General features: G+C 39.0%; 1 protein-coding gene across 6 annotated transcripts in view; it reads left to right on the top strand.

The window, feature by feature from the left end:
• PTPRM (protein tyrosine phosphatase receptor type M) overlaps nucleotides 1-19,507 on the top strand; it is a 443,671-nt gene that overhangs the window by 135,953 nt on the left and 288,211 nt on the right. For all 6 annotated transcript variants that reach the window (XM_050971530.1, XM_050971533.1, XM_050971531.1 and 3 more), the window contains exons 4-5: nucleotides 10,413-10,491; nucleotides 13,512-13,627. In XM_050971530.1, the coding sequence (XP_050827487.1) occupies nucleotides 10,413-10,491; nucleotides 13,512-13,627 (195 nt within the window). The remainder of the gene's footprint in view (nucleotides 1-10,412; nucleotides 10,492-13,511; nucleotides 13,628-19,507) is intronic.

The raw sequence follows: 19,507 nt of genomic DNA, 5'->3' as shown, positions 1-19,507 counted from the left end.
AAAATGCTGAAGAACTTTCTGGAGTCTTTTCCCTATGATTGTTTCACCCACAATGACACAGAAAGTCCTAAAGATGAATCTGGAGGGCCAGGAACATTTTATTCTTGGAATGTGGGATGACTGGCAGTGGATGCAATACTTACAAACCCAAAAGAGCACACTTACTCATTTCTTCTTGCCTCTGATAGGGTGTTCCTAGGTTGGGTCTGCATTTGCATCTGGTGTACTACCCAAGATTCCTAGGAATTGCTGCAACTGCATCATCAGGGCTTCCAGGAGAGTATTCAGGGAAAACTTACAGGCATCTCAGCAGACTTCATGATGTGGATCTTTTATAATTGTCTGCAGGCTTGATGAGGTGATACTCTTATGCCTTTTCAAGAGGGGAAGGCATAGTGGCAGAGCTGAGGCTCACTTCACCTTTGGGAGAAGCTGTGTGCTATCTGTCTCTCTGGAGCATAAGGGTATTGGTTGATTACCAAGTCCAAGCTTGGTTTAGTCCTACATCTCTCAGGGTGAAAGGGCAGTGTGTATTTTGTTGCCTGTCAGAGTTCAAGGAGGGTTTAGATGATGCTGTCTGTCATTTGGTTTAGTTTTAGGTAGTCCTTTGAGGAGCAGGGAGTTGGTATCTGTAATCTTAAAGTGTCTCTTCCAACTCAGGACTCACATGATTCTCTGACCTTATATCAAGACTTCATGTTACCAATTTGATTCCAGTGTTGAGAATGCCTTCCAGTGCTGCCAGTAAGCCTTTCTATCTTCACTGAAATATTGAGGACCTGTCGGTGTTGTTAGCCTCAGTGGATGGTGGGAGAAGAGGATAGAGCATCCCACAGACAATTTTGTGGCTGACATTGGATATAACTCAATGGTTATTAATGTGGGATTTACTGGAAGGTTTTGTAAACACAAAACCTTCCAATAAAGGGTGGTTCAGGAGTACTGAATACTGAGTAAATGTGTGACTGTGTCACTTATGCCCAAGTCTGAAATGTCCCCATCTGTACAGTGAATTAGAAGAGCTTCCAGTTTTCTGTCTTCTGAAAGGACTCTAGTTTTTGTGCAGCAGAACTGCTCTGGAATCAGCAGTCAGTAAAGAAGAGTGTTGTGCTTCAAAGTCTCACTCTAGTTTGAGTCAAAAGGCTGATGTGGACAGGGGAATTTTAGTAGAAGAAGCCTTGACTCTGACTATTAATTTTAAGGGAAATTAACATATTCTGAAAAATACTTAAAGTCTCTCTGTTTCAAATGTTATTATTCATGTTATTAATAATAGTCTGTGTCAGATTCTGACAATATGATACATAAGTATTTGGCCAAACAAACAGAAGGATAACCTTTCCCATCCTCTTTTTCCTCAAGACCTGCCATCTGGACTGTTCGCCCTTATTTGTAGGTGAACCCTTCCATGCTTGGATGGGTACTGCAGTATAGCAGATTACCACATATCAGCTGATGTATAATAGATGCCCGAGCCTGTCTGTAATGGATTCCATGTACTCTCCTTGCTGCTGGAAATGTTGACATTTTTGCATAATCTTTCTTTCACTGTGGAGTATTGTAAGTAATTTTCTTTGCATTTGCTGCATATAGTCTGAAATAATACCTGGTTAGGTACTGCAATTTAGCTGATGTGCCAAAAGATCTTATGCTATGTTAATATCCATGGCAGTGCAGGGAATCAGTGTTAAATACTGTAGTTTCACTGGTTTCATTGTAAATAAGCTCATTTATTCTCGAGGAAGTGCTGTCACCATTTTAAGAGCTTGCAGTTAATTGTCTTTGTTTTTGGTTGCCTCCATTCTCTCAGAGATCTGTGATGCAATTTCCTCACTCGAGTGCTGACATTTGCAATTTTTCCTTGTTTCTGAACTCCTTTCATTAGTTTTCATGCTTTTTGTTCACAGAGTTTGTTGTGGGGGAAGACAGGAAGGTAGCTTCAAGCAGCTGGGAGAAGGGCAGGAAGAGGAGAGAGGGTATTCACGGATCTTGTAAGAGTATGGCTTCAAGTTAGGTGACAGCTCAGGTGACTGCAGGAATAGTGGGGAAGGCACAGGACTCACCTGATAGGTACATAACATAGTACCAAGTCTGTGAATGTTTTGTAATTCCATTCCCTTAGCAGAACACCTGCAAGATGTCTAGATGGAAATGAAACCAGATGGAAATGTACTACAGAAGTCTGAGAACAAATTATATATGATAACATTTCAGAGTTATAATATTTATACAATTCAATAATTTTTCAAATGCAGTGTGTTGTGTCTGTTTTGCTGTTGAAAAATGTAGGCAAAATAGCTCCCACTGAATGGTAGCTGACTACAAATTAGATTATGTAGTATGGAGTGAATTTTAATCCAACTTGTAAAGACTTATTGGTTTAAACCATGTATTGCAAACACATACAAGCAAAGTGCTCAAAAGATTTCATTATTAACAGTAGTTTATTATTGGAGCACCAGTTGCCCCAGCTTGTAAATAGTTTTCATGTGGGGTTTCTGTTTAGAATCGACTTGTTAGAAAAACAGTTTTTGAACTAAATAATTAGTTTCTTTTAATGTGCCCTTTTCTTTTTGCCAGGTAGTTACTTGTGCATGTTGCACACCATAGGTAAGCTGTACTACATATATATCACAAATCACCATTGCAACCTGCATGTAACAACATTAATTTCTGATTACTTGCTGAGTATGTAGATTGTCAAGCATTCCGACCATAAGGATATATTTAATTCCAAAATTAATGATCTTCTCAGTACTACTGCCTAACGTTTGTCATTGATTTTGGGGTATGTCTGCACTGCTGTCCAGTTAGTGATAACAGTGTGCTTGCAGTAACATGGGTTCAAGCTGCCAAACACCTTCTGAGTCCAAGATAATCAGCACAGCTTGTTCTTTTCTGCAGTGCCTGCTGGTCTCTGAGCTATTTGTTTCAAAGTAGCTGGTGTATTTCTGCTGGTTCTAGTCTTATTTCTGTTTTATTAAATCGCTTTAGGAGTGCTCCCCTGAGGAAGCACTGCCTTCCTCTTTTTAACATTGTGCCCAGGAGAAATTGTTTGCTTTACTGAGCTGTTGTCTACTTGGTGCATCTTAAGAGCATCAAGGAGTTTATCGTGCCTTTGGAGACAGCCTGCAAACAAAACAAAGCTTCACATAATTCCTAAGACCTTCACCCTCATCCTAACTTGAGTAGAATTAGAATGTACATGGAAAAAGAGAATTGAACATTACATAGATTTTGCTGGTAAGTGGCAAGATTGTTTTTAGATTCTTGGGGAGCAGTCTCAGTAGGTTGAGGGGCTCTAAAATTGATGCTTTGAGATACAAGTCATGAAAAGGCTTCTCTTCTAGTTGAGGAGAGGGTGGCAGGGTTTTTTGGCATGTTTGGTTTTTTATTTTCTTTACTGTTTTGATGTTTTTTCTCATTTGGATTTTTTAGCAGGAGTAGAGTCTGGTAGTTTCAGGGTTGTTTTTCCTAGATTAGTTAATAATTCTTAATTAGTAGTATTTAAAATAAATTTTATATTTTAGAAGTGTTGCTATTTTGAAATATCACAATATGCAAAAGTCGCTTCTGAGTTGAGTCTGGTGAGGGGATTGTGTTCCTTGCTTCTAACCCTTCAAGCAAGCAATTTAGTACAGCACCACTGCAAGTCACACACCATCTCCCTATCAGTTTTTATATTTTAAATTATTTGCTTTGTACTTTGCTGGAAGTCAGTCATGGCAGCAGTGAACTGAAACAAATCTTGATTAAATAAAACAACAAACACTGCAGATTTAAATCTAGAAATGGAATTGAAAGGATTAAAAATAGTTTCCAGTATAGTGACACAACTGTCTGTGCCACTGCACCATCTTTAAATGTAAAATGCTATGAAGCTGGAGTGAAAAAATGTGGTAAGAGCCTGACAGTAATTCCTGATCCTTTTTAGTAAGGACACAAAGGACTTACATGGTATCACTTCACAGAGATGAGATTTACCCTTCACCATTCTGACACGTTCTCCTGTAAATTGGGAGTTTAGGGAATAAGAAGCAGCAGATCAAACCTAACTTTTAAAATCTGGACTTAAGCATACATTTGTTTCATAACCTGCTTTGTACATGTTTGGCTTGGAGTTTGGCTCATGCAGTGTACTTAAATCCTCGTCTAGGACAGAGCATTAAGCTTCTTGTGCAGTGAAAGTCAGGCTCACCTTCTCATGTGTTGTGTGTGTTGCATTCAGCTGCACACATACAGTTCCTGAACTGTGCTTTGAACTCCGAAGAAACTTTGAAATGCATATTGCATTTTGAAAAACAACCTGTGTCAGGCATCTTAAATAGCTCTTCTTCATTGACTTATGTGCTTTGGGAATAACTATTTTGAGAAAGATGCACCAGGGCAAACCACATACCTAAATTTAAAAAGCCCTGGCAGTCTAAGAATGGTCACAAGTATGGAGGCATGCATTTTTTTGTCACAGACACAAGGCTCTGTTATTTGCTCCTGTCCCTTGTTCCTAAACCAGAAAAGCATTTGGGCCTTCAGTAGAGAAATACAAGACAGCAACTGGTTTAAAAACAGAAAGAGAATAATAAGGTTTAGCAAGTCTTAATGTCAGGAGTTCAGTTTTTAGGCTGCCTTGCTTGTTTCTTTGTGATTTCGGATTGGCAGCAGCCACCAAAATGTTGTTTCATGTGCTTGAGTGCAGGTGTGAGGGCCACATGGTAGTCATGTAGGAGTGGAAGGTAGGGAGGGAAATGGCATGGAGCAAATTCCCAGCCAGGGAGGTCTGAACACAATTCAGGCAGCCCATGTCAAGAAGCTGTGATGGACCTCTGTGGGACCTGGGAAGGACCAGGTCAGGAACCTCCCTTCATGTGGCTTTGATGAGGAAGCAGTTGCTGGTGTTGTGATAAGGCAGGTAGTCCTAGAATGAATCAGAAAGGGAGGAAGAATTCAACCCCCAGGGTACAAGCCAGTTTTCTGGAGAGAAACTGTTCCCAATGCCATGTACAGTAAAGTCAGAGAAAGGTGCTCTGTGCAGTAAAGCAGAGCAGGCAGAGAGGAGAGCGCAATGTGTGATGCAGCACTGCAGCTCACTGGGGATGCAGGGGGGCAGGATTGCAGCCTGAGCTTAAACAGCTTTCTTAGCACTCCTTCCTCTTTCGTGCTTTTGCAAAGTGCTATTTTTAAGTCATGTGAAGGACAGTGTTTATATTAGGTACAATCCACCTTTTGACTGAAAGTGTTGTAATTTTGCAACAACAAAGGCAGGAATTCACAGAGTGAGGTTGTGTGGCAACAAAACCTGTTTATTTCTATTGTTCTTTGGAACAAACGAGTTATCTTGAGTCGCACATTTTCAGCAGTAAGCATTTATGTTGGTGAGCAGACCCCCTTTCTTTGTTCATATGTAGCAAGGGGAAGTGGCAGGAATGAAAAGCTAATTTTGCTCTTCAGTGAAGCAGGGAGGATCAGGGACAGTGCAGTGCTAAGCTGCTTCCCTGGTTCCTGTTTGGCAGGCCTGCTGCAGGGAGAATGGTGTAAAACAGTTCTCAGGGCAGTGTTCAGCAGTTTTTCCTGAGCAAATGAATTCCGTGTTTTAACCAGTTGTTTCCGGACTGATAAGGTGGTGGAATAATAGGCAAAAAATCCAAGGGCCGCCCAGTCTGACGTTGCTGGAGTGTTTTCTCTGTTTTGACTGGAGTCTTTTGTACTGCCTGCAGGTGTTGCATCAGCCATGAGAAAAGGCTAAGTTTGGAGGTGGCAGTGAAAAAGTTCATGTTTACAGGCCAAGCTGCTTTTCAAATGGAAAATTATGGAGAAAATTGGATGTGAAATAAGTTTCTAGGTTTAATTTCTAGTGAATTTACTAGGAAAGCTGATCCAGATTTGTGAAGAGTCTTGACATCCCTATTGTAATGTTTTCAAGGCTACCAGAAGTGTTTCTCAGGTCTCTCTCTGACAGTGTGTAGCACTCTTACTAGGACTTTCAGAAACCTGGAATGCATAGGATCAAATTTTTAATTTAAAAAGGGAAAATGCTTAGTTAGCAGATATTTGAGTCTATAATCTTCAGTTGTCAATTCAAAACAAGTACTGAATTTGTTGTACAGCAATTGACAGTATTTCACAGCCTGTGAACAGAAGAGGGATTGTGTTAATACACTTGGAATAAACTGTCATGTTCATACGATCATAGAATGATTTAAGTTGGAAGGGACCTTAAAGATCATCTAGCTGCAAATTCCTGCCATGGCTGTGACACCTTCCATAAAAACAGGTTTCTCAGAGCCCCATCCAACCTACTTTTGATCACTTCCAAGGGTGTGGGGCTCAGTTTTTCTGGTAAACCTATGCCAGTGTTTCACCACCCTTGCAGTAAAGATTTTCTTACTTATATCTCATCTAAATCTGTTCTCTTTCAGTTTAAAGCCATCACCTCTTGTCATATCACTATGTGCCTGTGTGAAAAGTCCCTTTCCAGCCTTCCTGTAGGTCCCTTTTAGGTGCTGAAAGGCCCTAGAAAGATCTTCGGTATGTATACATGGTTATAGGTACATCTGTGATGTGGTATCCCATAATGAGACAAAGCTGAATGGAGCTCTGAGCAGTCTGATCTAGTGAAAGGTGTCCTTGCCCATGACAAAGGGATTGGAACTAGGTGACCTTTGAGGTCCCTTCCACCCCAAACCATTCTGTGATCCTGTGATCCCTGGAGACTTCTTCAGGCTGAATGACCCTAGCTGTCTTCATAGAGGAGGTGCTCCACCCCTCAGACCATCTTTGTGGCCCTTCTCTGAACTTCCTTCAGCAGGGTTTCTGCCCTTCTTGGGGGCCCCAGCACTGGACTCAATACTCCAGGTGGGGTCTCACTGAAAGGGAGTAGAGGAAGAAAATCCTTTGCCTTGACCTTTTGGCCATGCCTGTTTTGATCCAGCCCAGGATGCAGTTGGCTTTCTGGGCTGCAAGTGCATGTGGCTGGGTCATTTTACCTTCTCACCCAGCAACACCCTCAAGTCCTTCTCCTCAGGTCTGCTGTCATTCCATTCTGCCCAGTTTGTATTTGTGCATATTTTTTCTTCTATATATGAATCAGTGTCTCACTTTGACAATGGTATGTCACTATTGGCTTTACTGCCTCTTTCTATTTATTAAAAATGGCATATTCCATGTCAGAAGAGACTGAAAGCTACAGTCATTAAAGTTGGTATCCGTTTGGCTATTGCTTTTAATGGAAGGATTACTGACATTAACTGACAGCATTTCAACTGGTAATACTTTTCTTTGGAACATACTCTCTTTAATGTCAATAATTGTAATTCCGTTGTATGTCCAACTGGCATTTTCTTGATACACTGCCTGATTTTTTTGTGGAATGACATTTTTGGTATTTTGTCTAGAGATACAGCAGGGTATTTTAGATCAGTTGTTGAGTTTTTCTCTGCTGTTGTCATTGGCAGGTCTGATTCAGTTGTTTCAAGGTTGTAGTCTCTGTCTATGAACTGAAGAAATAAGAATCTACAAGCTTTTTTAGCTGTGAGTAGATGGCAATACTGAGGTGCTTAAAGCCTCTCCAAAAACCTGTAGCTAAGCTCCCATTATGAATTAGAGAAATTCTTTTGTGATTTACTGAGGTGTTGCAAGATGTTTTCTTTTCTATAGCTCAGGTTATTTGTCATGCTGGAACTCAGGTAGTTTTTTTAGAAAAGACACTCCTGTGCAGCATTTAAAAAAATAAAGTCCCTGTTATCTGGCAGTAACATTTCTAGCAGACTTCTGATTGGTTTGGATGGCTGCTCCACAGGTGTGCCCATGCCAGTTCCTCAGGATATTTTTTAGAATTTAGCGTGTCTGAAAGCTGAGAACCTGAAAGAAAAACTTTACTCTGCAGTGATGGGATCGTGGATCAGATAGGCCTTTCAGATGGCTTTGTGCAGCTGCTCTTATGCTGAGTGTTCCATAAGAAACAAAAGGTTGGTTTTGGATTTTTTTTGTTGTTTTTTTTTTTTGTTTTTTTGTTTGTTTGTTTGGTTTTTTTTTTGTTTATGTTTCAGTAAAACTCAGGATATTGGGTTATTGGGATAATTGGGATATTAAAAAAATTGGGATATTTTTAATTGGGATATTAAAAATACATTGTTAATGTATTTTTCTTCTTAACAGAGAAAACTCAAAGCCACTAGGGAGCACAGGAAACAAATCAGTAAGTGTCCTCAGACCCCTGTGTTTTTAGAGGCAGGTCTTTGCATGCACACCTAGATTCAGTTGTCTCAGGGACTTACTTTGTGACAGCATATTTCCCTGGGAAACTTTTCCATAATTTCTGAGATCTGATTGTCTGCTCCCTGTTCTCCACTACTATGTTGGAACGTCCCTGCCTCAACAGCAGCTTTCTGAGGCTATGCTGTGGTTCTTAAACCCTATGGTCCTTCAGATGTTGTCACTTTCAAATAGCTCTGTAGCTCTTTAGGACATAGAGCAGTCTCTGCCTTTTTTCAAGGGCCTCAGCATAATTGCTTTTTTTTCAGAGCTTGTAACACAGGTGAAAAACGTGCAATTTCTTGTGTTGTGTTTCTTAATAGAGAGAAATTATTGTTCTTTTTTTCAAAGTTCAGTGTGGCTGAAAACAAGAGCTGCATTCTTGGGTCTTGGACTGCTGTTAAAACTTAGGGTTACTTAGTGCACATAACTTCTCTATTTGCTTTTCAAGGCTGTTAAGATGAGGATTGTAATCATGGTTAGAAAAGTTATTTCAGATCTATGAATGCAGGTTAATTCTTTGAGTCTTTGCTCTTTTCTTCTTTAAGAACTTCTTCCTAAGATTAAGACCAATTCTGTCAGGAGGTTTTCTTCTTTTTAGGAAAGCGATCCTTAGAAATTTTGAATGGTGTTGCTCTGGATGTTCTACTAAATGCTGGGAGCCAAATTCATACCCTGTTCAGCCTGTTGCTGTGGATCAATAATCCCAACTTCAAGAGTCAGTAGAGTGCTATCTGGCATTTAGAAAGCCAACTGAGCAACCCTTTTCTTGCAGAACTTGTTTCTGATAAAATTCTTTGGCTGCATTTGGACTTTGCTTGTTGACATCTTGTGATTTTTTTTTTTCCTTGTTGCATGATTCATGTAGTGGCAACACTGGCACTTTAGGTTGAAAATTTGTGTAGACAGGAGGCAGAATTAGAATGAATCCAGTATTTTTTACCTTTACAGCCATGTGGACTTAAGGCCATGTTTACAGCAATTTTATTCCAGTGAGACTGGGAGGGAGGAATGGACAGAGGTTAGGAAGAAGGAATCTTGGAGAGAACAACAGATTGGTGTCCATAGGTAGAGCAGTGAAAAACAAGGGAGAAGCAGAGGCAGAAGGGCATGAAGGTTTCTCTTGCTGCAAGGTTTGTTTTAAAACCAGAATTGGTGTTTTGAGAGTGTGTTTATTCAATATCAGGAAATGGTGATATATTATGGGGCTGTATGTTATCCACATAATATATTTGCATTCTGTATCATTCAGTAAAGGGATATGGTGTAGAGTGTGAGCATCTGTTCCAAGGTCAAGTGGCTCATATGTGTGAAAAATGGTTTCTAAACTTTGTCTTCCTCAGGGTGATTCCCTAGATCAGTTGCACAAGGCAATTAGAGTTAATTTCCAGAAAGTAGAGTGTTAAAAAAAAAAAAAAAACCACAACCTGGATTTTAGCATGAACTTCTTGAGCATTGGTGTGGAAATGTACCTGCTAACATTACTGGCATATTTTCTTCTATTCCATATAAACATTCTTGGGATGTTCAAAGCTAAGGCTGCCAGACTTTGGAGAGATTTACTTTAGAGTGTACTCAGCTCAAATGATGAGAATGGTCCATTTATTTTGTGACCTATTTATAGCCCTTAAACAAACCGTGGCAAATGGATCTGCTTTGCTTAATTTACTGCAATTGGTGGATGATTAAGAAGCATGCAGAATACATTCCTGAAAATAGGTATGTTTGTGTCTGATACCCTGCAAATCTGTGTATACTACAAATTGGTAATTTTTGAAATAAAAGGTGTTCATTTTGCAAGACAAAGAGTAGAAAATACAATACTGCTCTTAATACTAAGGCATTTATTAGAGTACTCCTTTGGCAGACCAACGTAGTTATCTAATAAATGACCAATTGGAGAGATTGGTTGTTTCTTCTGTGAGCTATATATGATCCTGCTTGCAAATATCCAAAAATAATGTAATCATGAAAAAAATGTAGTTTAAGTTCTGGTTAATTTTAATGATGAGAGCCACATGTTTTGAGGGTTTTATGATGGTGTTTTGTTTTCCAGGTGTTCATAACATGTTGAAAGAGTTGATGTATTTTTCTATGATAAACTATTTTTATATTCCCTGTGTTCCAGAGATGCTAACTGAAGTTTTCTTTTTGCTTCTCAGGTTATTTTTGAAGTGGTTACTTCAGGTCACTCTGGCTATGTGGCTATTGATGAAGTGAAAGTTCTAGGACATCCATGTAGTAAGTACCTATCTTGTGTTCTAAAGCCAGATCCCCTAAAATTAATGTGCTACTATGCTCTGATAAATGTGGAGCAAAAGCGTCAGAAAACAATGTCACTGCCAAAAGTACAGGCTGAGTGTACATATGAAGTGTTGCTCAACATGGCATCATTGCACCTAATTGTCTTTAGGCATCTCTGCTATGTGCACCTTGTGTACAGCACTTAGCATGGGTCCCAAACCCAAACTGGCCATATGGCAGTTCCTTTGGAAAAAAAAATCACTAAATCATCACGATTCTGTGATTCTAAGATGTTTTGATGAGTTTTCAGTCTGCATCAAAAATTCAGTGCAGCCACAAGCTGAGACATTAGTGAGAACGCATGAACAACACAACAGCTGACTATATGTAATTATTTTTTTCCAAGGTTTAGAAGAAAAAAACTCAGCTGGTGAGGACTGAGGCTTTGCTAAGCAAGGTTTCTGAGAGTACTTCCCAAGGTTCATGGCTCAGTTTCTGCACTGTTTTATTTCTTCATGCTTCAGATATATTTCTTTATCTCATTGTTAAGGATATGTAATAATTAATTATCCTGAGTTGTCAATTCAAACCTTGTAAATTAAGCTTTAATATGGTAATCCAGACATAATTAAATAGCCTACTTAAGTTAAACATTGCTTCACATGTATGCTGTTTGTTAAATAAGATATATTAAGATCATACATGGATTAGTAGGTTGTGATCTTACTGACCAAATGACTGAGCAGGGAAGAAGACACCAACTTCTGTGTGATTGTTCCTCTTCTATCATATTGTGCTTGCATGCATTTGTTGCAGCTTTTAAGTAAGAGCTGTAATTCCAAATAAAAAGTGCTCCATCAGTTAGTATCAAAGCACCTCATAAAAATGGTTTTAGTGTTAATGGAAGGAAGACACACATTTCTTCAAATAGAGAGACAGTTATGCAGAATCAGCAGCTGTTATTTCTGAGTCACTTATTTCTAATAAACACTGCAGGCTCTCATGTTGTTAGAAAGTATAGGTGCTTCTGCATTTTGAATTTATATCCTTGGTTCAGGTAGGATAAGTCTGAAGCAGCATTTTAGCAGCTTACTAATTTTTTTATACAGATCTTGAGAGGTTTGATGTTTGGGTTTGTACCAATCAATTCCCAAAACCTGCAAATAACTCTTGTTAATGTGGAGACTGAGTTATAGCCCATAGCATGTAGAGTTCTAACATAACAGTATTGAAATGCAAAAGCTTTAATGAAAAGTTCTTTGATGAAGTAATTAAAATGTTAGAAATTAAGACATCAAACCAGTTAAATTGTCTAAAGAAAATTGAAAAAGTGTGAAAAGTGAAGTAGAACTACTCTGTGTCTAAAACTTTGTAAAGCTCATGATGATATTCTTTCTGTATATTCCCAGAAAAATAGTTCTGGCATTATTAACTCTTTAAACAAAATTGAAATAGGAGAAATATTTGATAGGCATTTGCCTGGGTAGTACCAAGACCAAGCAGGAGACAGATTGTAGGCACGCAGAAATGAAAGGGATGGGTTGTGGTAGATGGGCAGGTTTTTCTGTGTGTGTGTGTTTGTTTGTTTTTAAAACCCAATGCTCTTCTCCACTTAGGGCACACTTGGTAATTCAGAAAATGTAATTTTTTAGAGTTTAAGAAGACCAAGGAAACAGTAAAATTGAAAGGGGTAGAGGCAGATTAAAAAAAAACAAAACTGACAGGTGAGAAATGGGGAACATACTGAAGAATTTTACTAAGTAGTCTCACATTAATAGTTTCATAGGCAAAGAAGTGGATCATTTTGGCCTAAAATCGTTCTGCCCTAATTGAGAAATGTTTTAAGAAAAAAAAGGGCTGTACATGTAGTAAATTTGCGGTAAGGATAGTTAAAAAATATTTTATCCCATATTTAGATATTTATTGGAGATATTTTATTCCATCTCTTCCTTCTTATGTTGTCTTGCACTGGATATTTAACAACTTTTTCTTGAGGCTGTTTATAAATTCCTTAAAAATACAACTTCTCCTGGTAATAAGGGTTTTTAAGAAAATCTAAGCATCTATTTTTATTTTTTTAGAAAGTAAACATCTATTTTCTAGCAAAGCATTACAACACTTAAGTGGTTCTAATGCTCTGCTAGAAAATGGGTGTTTGGTTTGCCAGTCTACTGCTAGTACTAACATTTTCATGTTGAAAAGCAATGTTCAAAGGTTTATCTATTAGTATACACAGTGCAAGAAGTCTCCTTGGTTGCAGTAGGATTTGAGTAGGTTGGGAATATTGTGCTTTAAATGATAGGTTTCTGTATCAAATATCTATATTTTTTATATTACATGCTTGATTCTTTTTAGTAAAACAAAAATACACATACTTTTTTTACTTCAGTGGACATAATTCTTGTTTGAATATCAGTTTCAGCTTGCCTGTAGGTATATTGCTTTAGTTTTTACTGAGATTGTTTTCTCTTTCTAAGTGAAAAATAATCATTGGCATGAAGAATATGTGTAGTGTTTTGGGTTCTTTTTTTTTGCAGTGCTATTGAGAAGCATTGTGCCTAAAGAATGCAGCTGTAGTTGGTGAGGAGTGTTCTGTTAGTATTGAACCTGTTTGGTGGGCTGCATTTCTAAGGGATCTCTTCTATATAGGCAGCATACTTGGTTAAGAAGAAAAACCTGTTCCCCTGATAACATCATTTCTTACTGGCTTGTCTAGGTGATAGTGCAAGCATCTAATAGGTTTGTCTTCAAAACAGTATTAGTTTCCAATATGATCTTTTTAAATAGATTCATATTACAAGAGGGATGCTGAGCTAAGATAGCTTACACAGCAGGAGCAATTACACACACCCTTCTATTCTGGTCTTTCCAAGCCATGGAAGTAAACCAACCTAGAACCTAATGTGTAATCAATGACTTGAACCTTTTAAAGCAGAACTATTTCATTTACTTGGTGTATTTTTTATAGCCACTACTTTGGTCTTGCATAACTTTAACACTTGTATCTTGTCCAACAGCAAAAACTCCCCATTTCTTGCGCCTTCAGAGCGTGGAAGTCAATGCAGGACAGTTTGCTACTTTTCAGTGCACTGCCAATGGTGGGACAGACTCAAGTGACAGACTCTGGTTACAGGTAATTCCTTTTTTTCCTAATGCACTGATATCTGCAGAGAGGAGAGAGTCTGAAAGGAATGAAAAAAGTGAAAAATTTGGGCTGTCAATTTCATCATTATTAGATTTTATATTGCCTTTGAACTGCTCCATGGTAGGTATACTTTTGTAGAAAGTGCTGCTGGGAGATTTTCTTTGTTTCAATGGAATGCCTTACTAAAAATAAAGGTATTGTTTTCCTTACATGTGGCAGTCATGAGTAAAGGCTACATCCTCAAGGAAGAACAGATGACTTCCTTACAATGTCTGTGCTGGCTAACTGCAGTATTACACATAATGATTTTCTAGGCTTACCTATATGTCTGTTCAGTATTTTCAGCTAAAATTCTATTCTTACAGTTTAGGTGTAGAGAAGACCATGTATAACAGTCAAATCTGACCTTCTGTATTACAGAGCCAAAGAATCTTCCATTCATTGAGTCCATTGTTTTTTACTTAATCGATAATGTAGCTTCTAGGTGGGTGTCAGATTTTGGTTTAAAGTCTGTCTCCAGATAATTTTCTTTTAGTAAATATAGTGTTCCCTTATTCATATGTGTAGCCTGGTATCAAAAACATGCTTTTTTTTTTTTTTTTTTTTTTGCTTCATCTCTTTAATAATGGGGGTGGAAGTTTAAAGGCACTCTTGCTGCCGTTATTACACCGTTGCTCCCTACATACAGCAAGCAATAATGAGTGTTTGGACTTAGCATTAGGACTATAGCAGCCTCCAGATTCCAGTGATTTCCATACATGAAAACCAACATGCCAGAACTGAGACATTGTCTGTCGGAAGGAAGTAAGGACAATCAAAAGAAATGAAACAATGTCTGAGAAGTTCAGTCAGGTGAAGCTGCAGAAAGTGGAGAAAGAGGGATAGGTGAAATTGGAAGTGGTAACAGGTGGGACTTAGAAATTAATTTCTCTATTTATGCTTTTAAACAATTTTAGGCTTTTACTATAGTTAACCTTTTCCATTGCATTTGCATTTTGTAAATTATTTAAGTGCGTTAGGTTAAACAACCAAGTAGTTACAAAAAAACCTAACACAAAAAAATTAAAATACTTGAAAAGCAAAGCCTCGTATTTGTCTGTATATGAATGATGAATTGTTATGTCTGTTCAGAAAGAGCCTGATCAAATAATACATTGAAGGCAATGAAGATCTCCTTTGGTTTTATTTGGGTTTACGTGGGTATTTCCAACCTCTTGCTGATATAAGGCTGATATTTTTCTAGTGCTCCAGCACCTTAAAGACAGTGTTCACTGTTGAATTGCTAGAATTAGACTCCTGTCTCTCCGAAGCCACCAAGATTTTTTGAAAGACTTTTTTTCTAGTCCTGAAGGGGTTTAGCATGTATGGGAAAATAACAGATTGCTATTTCATCAGTTATAGCCTTTCTCGAACCTTTGAACTTCGATGTAATGCTCTACTGTAAAACTGAAAGTTGAATTCAATATAAGGAAATCATCATTCCATTCAGTTTTTCCAAGTGCTTCGGGAGAGTATCATTTCACCTTTATTTTTTTTCACAGAATTTAGGACTCATAAATTCTTAATCAGAATTTAATTTCTTTATTGTAGAAATGAAATACCCTTCTAGACTTTATGTAATGCAAAATTGTTTTATTAACAGCATAGCAATTCCAAAATATCTGAGCTTAGTTGAGTTGATTCCTTGTTAATACATGATTGAGATTTTTTTTCTATGTGAAGGATAAGAAAGTAGTGACAGATTTTTTAGAGGAATTTTATCTTCCTACAGGGCCACTGTTTATTTATTCTGCCTGTACAACTGTAGGTCCCCCTGGTAATCAGCCTAAGGTTGTGCAAATTCCTGGTGTGACTTTGCATAAGAATGTTTCAGAAGTTGACAGGATCTCCTGGATAGCTTGGATTTATTTTTGCACTTGTTTGCCAGTTTCCACAGATGTCTGCTGCAACTTGCAGTGAGACTGATCAAACAGCTCCATGTGGGGTGCTGCAAAGCAAGGCTGTGAGAGAACAGTTCCCTACAGGATCAGCTGAATCTTGGTGCACTAGGTCATTACTGGGTAACAGATCTGAGCCCTTGCAGCTGTCCATCCATACCTGGCTCTCTGGTTCCATGGTGTGATGTTGAGGAATTGTGTATAGGCCTGTGTATGACATCTCATGATGCTGCTGCAGGACTATGAGTGCAGCGCAGCTATCAGTAACAGCTGTCAGAAAGCATGGAAATGTGGCATCTTCTACATCATCTGACTGGGTAATGGACGTTGAAGATCCTTGTGTTCACAGTAGCACCAATCTTCAACTACAAAACATCTTAAAAGACATTCTTATATACACTAGAGCCAGAATAAAACTAACACCATTCCCTGGGATCACTTCTGCTGCCACTCAGGTAAGAGGGATTCAGGCTTTAGTGGATTCAGGCTGTGAACAAATCATGCAATCTCTATGATATGCTTAGTTTTTTCACCAGTAAGACTAAGCCTTTTCTACTATCCTTCTGGTGGTCTGCTTCATTGCGCCTACAAAACCTTAAGGGTACATAATAGTAAATAAATAAATACAATTGAATGATATTATCAGGGGCTTTTCAGCATTTCTGCCATGTAAGTCATGTCAGGAGACCTAATCTGTTTGGATTTGACAATTTCAGAATACCGTGAGATAATTTGCTCCCAAATGATTTCCAGTACCTGTCATTTTTTATTTTTTGGTTTTTTTCAGATTCACAATGTTAGTCTGAAGTGCAGGTAAATTGCCAGGATGAAATCACAAACCCACTGAATTCAGTCACATTTCTGCAGTTTCCAGTACTGGCAGGATTTCACTACTGTACTTCTGACTTTTATTTAGTACCTCTCTGCTTTTGTTCAGCAGAGTTCAAGTTTAGAGGCACACATTTATGTAATGAACAAATTCTTTACTTTTTACCGTCTGCTGGGACTGTGAGGTCTGTATGTTCTTTAAAACCAATGAGTAGATGAGCTGGTTCATCATTTTAGTCTCCATGTCTTTCCTAAGTACTTGTTGGAAACAGCATACATGTTCTAAGTGTAATAATGCCCAGGCCTTGAAGTTCTCCTAAGTGAAATCCATAAATTATATTTCACTTGCCTTGGTTTTTTTTGTTTTTCTTTCTCTTTTAGAGAAAGAAAAGTCTTTCCCACTCTTGTTCCCTATGGAAAATCAAGTCTTTTAATTTATGGAGTACTGTAGAACTTTCTACAATTGAAAGGGCCTGGAGGGAATCACAATTCATATGTTAGCTGCCCAAATTAGACCACTGAGGCATGAAATTTGTTTCATGATGCTGTGATCAGTACTTAATCTTTTGGGAAAGGGAAGACAGAAAGCTGTTTACCTACTGCATAGTGCAGAAAAACATTTTTCTTCATTTTTCTGCGCAGCCGTACTCCCTACTTGATGAGCTGTGATCATAAGCTTGTCAGAAAATCTGGCAGCAAATTGTGGGTATTTTCAGTGATATAACTTCAGGTTACATTCAAATGTAAGGACTTAAGAAAACCACACAGTATCATACAAGTCTGTTTCTGTCATTGTAATGAATGTCTGGGTAATAAGGTAATTGGTTAAATTGTATCTTTATGAATTCACATCTCCACTAGCTTATGTTCTTAACATAAACATACTTTAAATCTGAATTTCTGCAACTAAAATATGTGTCTAATCTGCTTACATTTTCTTTTTCACATCTGTGAACAACACAGGTTATTGCCAGTATGGGATGACTCTTTCTCTCCTATTGAATGGTTGAGCAAGTGTCATTCCTGTGCTCCCACTGTTGGAAAGAAATGAACAGGTGCAACACTGAACCATGAATGGTCAAATAAAAGCAGCTGAGACAGTCTTCTGAAAAGCCTGTTAGTGTCCAGTAAATTGGCATAGGAAACACAAATCTGAATTATGGAGAGAGGGTGTAAATTCATTTTTATGAGTAACCTGCTTTTGGTGCAGTATACTGGCTTGCAAGGAGTTGTCTTGGTGTTCCTGTCAGGGTTTTGGCCTGGCACAATGCCAGTGCCCCCAGGAGAACACCTACTTCCCTGGCACCTCCTGTGAGATGTGATCAGAGACAGAGCAAAGCAGGCTCCAACTTAAGGTTAAAAGGAAAAGAAACATTTATTAACCTACAACTACAAAGGAAGACACACAAAACACATAGAACACAAGATGAAAACCTTCCAAATTCTTCCTCCTCCCCCCACCAAATTTCCAACTCCGCTGCCACCCTTCAGATAATCGATTCTCAGTCTCTCGAGAAGAGAGGAGTCCCTCTTGCGCCACATGCCTTCCATGTCCAGTGCTCTCACCACTGCACATGGATCAGAGCTGCTTCTAGGGTTTTTCATTTTTAGGATACTTTGACCAGTTCCAAAGGGAGCACAGTCCTTCTCCTTTTGGGACACTTGTCCCCCCCAAATTTCACCCCCTGGGGCCGAGGGGTCTCTTGAACAGAGATCATCTTCTTCTTCTTCTCCTCTTCGAAGTGGAGGGCACCACCACGACCCTCCTCACCCGTCGTCTCTGTTCACTCCTCCACATCACTGCACTCTCCTAGCTCTGAGCCATCGCCTCCCCCTAGAACGCAGTCTCTGTGTCACAGAAACACCCGTGGTTCTGCTGTAACTAAACAAAAATAGTCTAGCTCAAAGCCACTCCATCATCTCCTCCCACCTAGAATTTTCCTCAACATCTCAATCTCAACATCTTCTCAATCTCATCAACTTCAAAAAAACTCAACTTTAACAAAGTTCTCATCTTCCTCAGAAGAGTTAAAAGTCCCAAGCTCTCTCTCTCTACCAGTTTACTTCGTCAACTCCCACGCCTGGCTGCCCTGCTGAGCACCCCCCCCTTCTCCTTCACGCCGGGCCACTATCACAGGCACCGGCTCTGTCTCTCTCTCCCTCTCTCCGGGGGGTGGGAAATGGAGGATGGCTGCCCGAAGCCCTTGCAATGTTCTCCTCCACCCTTGGGCCCAGGCCTGGCCTACCTCTCTCCGGCCACATGGCTCCCCTCCTCCCCTGCCCAGCCAGATCTGGGCAGGGGGGAGGTCTGCGCACTCTCAAGCGGGACTCCAAGAGGAAGTTCCCCTAGGAGATCACAGCTTTTAACCCCTGTGTTCTCAGAGGCGTATCCTGCCCAAAGTAGACAAACCAGGTGCCAATATTAAATCTGAACACTGATTGGCTTGCCCACACCATCACAAAAAACTTCATTTCCTCTTAAACCACGACAGTTCCTTAGCTTCTGAGGCCTGTCTCCATCTCTTCATTTTTCCATCCTCATCTGCTTCTCCTTGTTATTTGCAGTGTGTTTGTTCAGTTGCCTCTGTGTGCTGCTTATTCTTAGGATGAGTTATAGTATGATTTACAGGAAATTGCTTTTAAATCATACCCAGATATAATGAAATTCCATTTTAATATCAAACACAATCTTTTGGTATTGCAATTGCATTTTTCAGACATGTGCTTTGACTCAGTGTGAGAAGCCTTTCTTGAGAGAGGTTCCCACAAAGAGTGGAAAGCTATAGCTCATGAAAAAGAGAGGTCATCTCTTCACTGCAGTAATTTATTTTTCCTAGCTTTATTCTGAAACACAGTTGAAATGTAAATAGTTACCTTAAAATGTAATTCTCAGACATGTAAATTGTATTGCAGAAATAGAGAACTAAAAGTAGAAATTTGTTGAAGGTGAGCAGATAACAAAAGGATCTTGGGATATGTCTGACAGCTCTAGTAAGCAGCATCATCAGATTTACCAGTAGCAAGAGACTAATGGATATTTTTTGATGAAAGGGGAGAGGGTGAAATCTTTCATACCTTGGTTTATGCATGCAGGATGTGTACT

The sequence above is a fragment of the Serinus canaria genome, chromosome 2 (genome assembly GCF_022539315.1).
Source record: "Serinus canaria isolate serCan28SL12 chromosome 2, serCan2020, whole genome shotgun sequence".
NCBI lineage: Eukaryota > Metazoa > Chordata > Aves > Passeriformes > Fringillidae > Serinus > Serinus canaria.
This window is presented reverse-complemented; position numbering and strand designations above follow the sequence as displayed.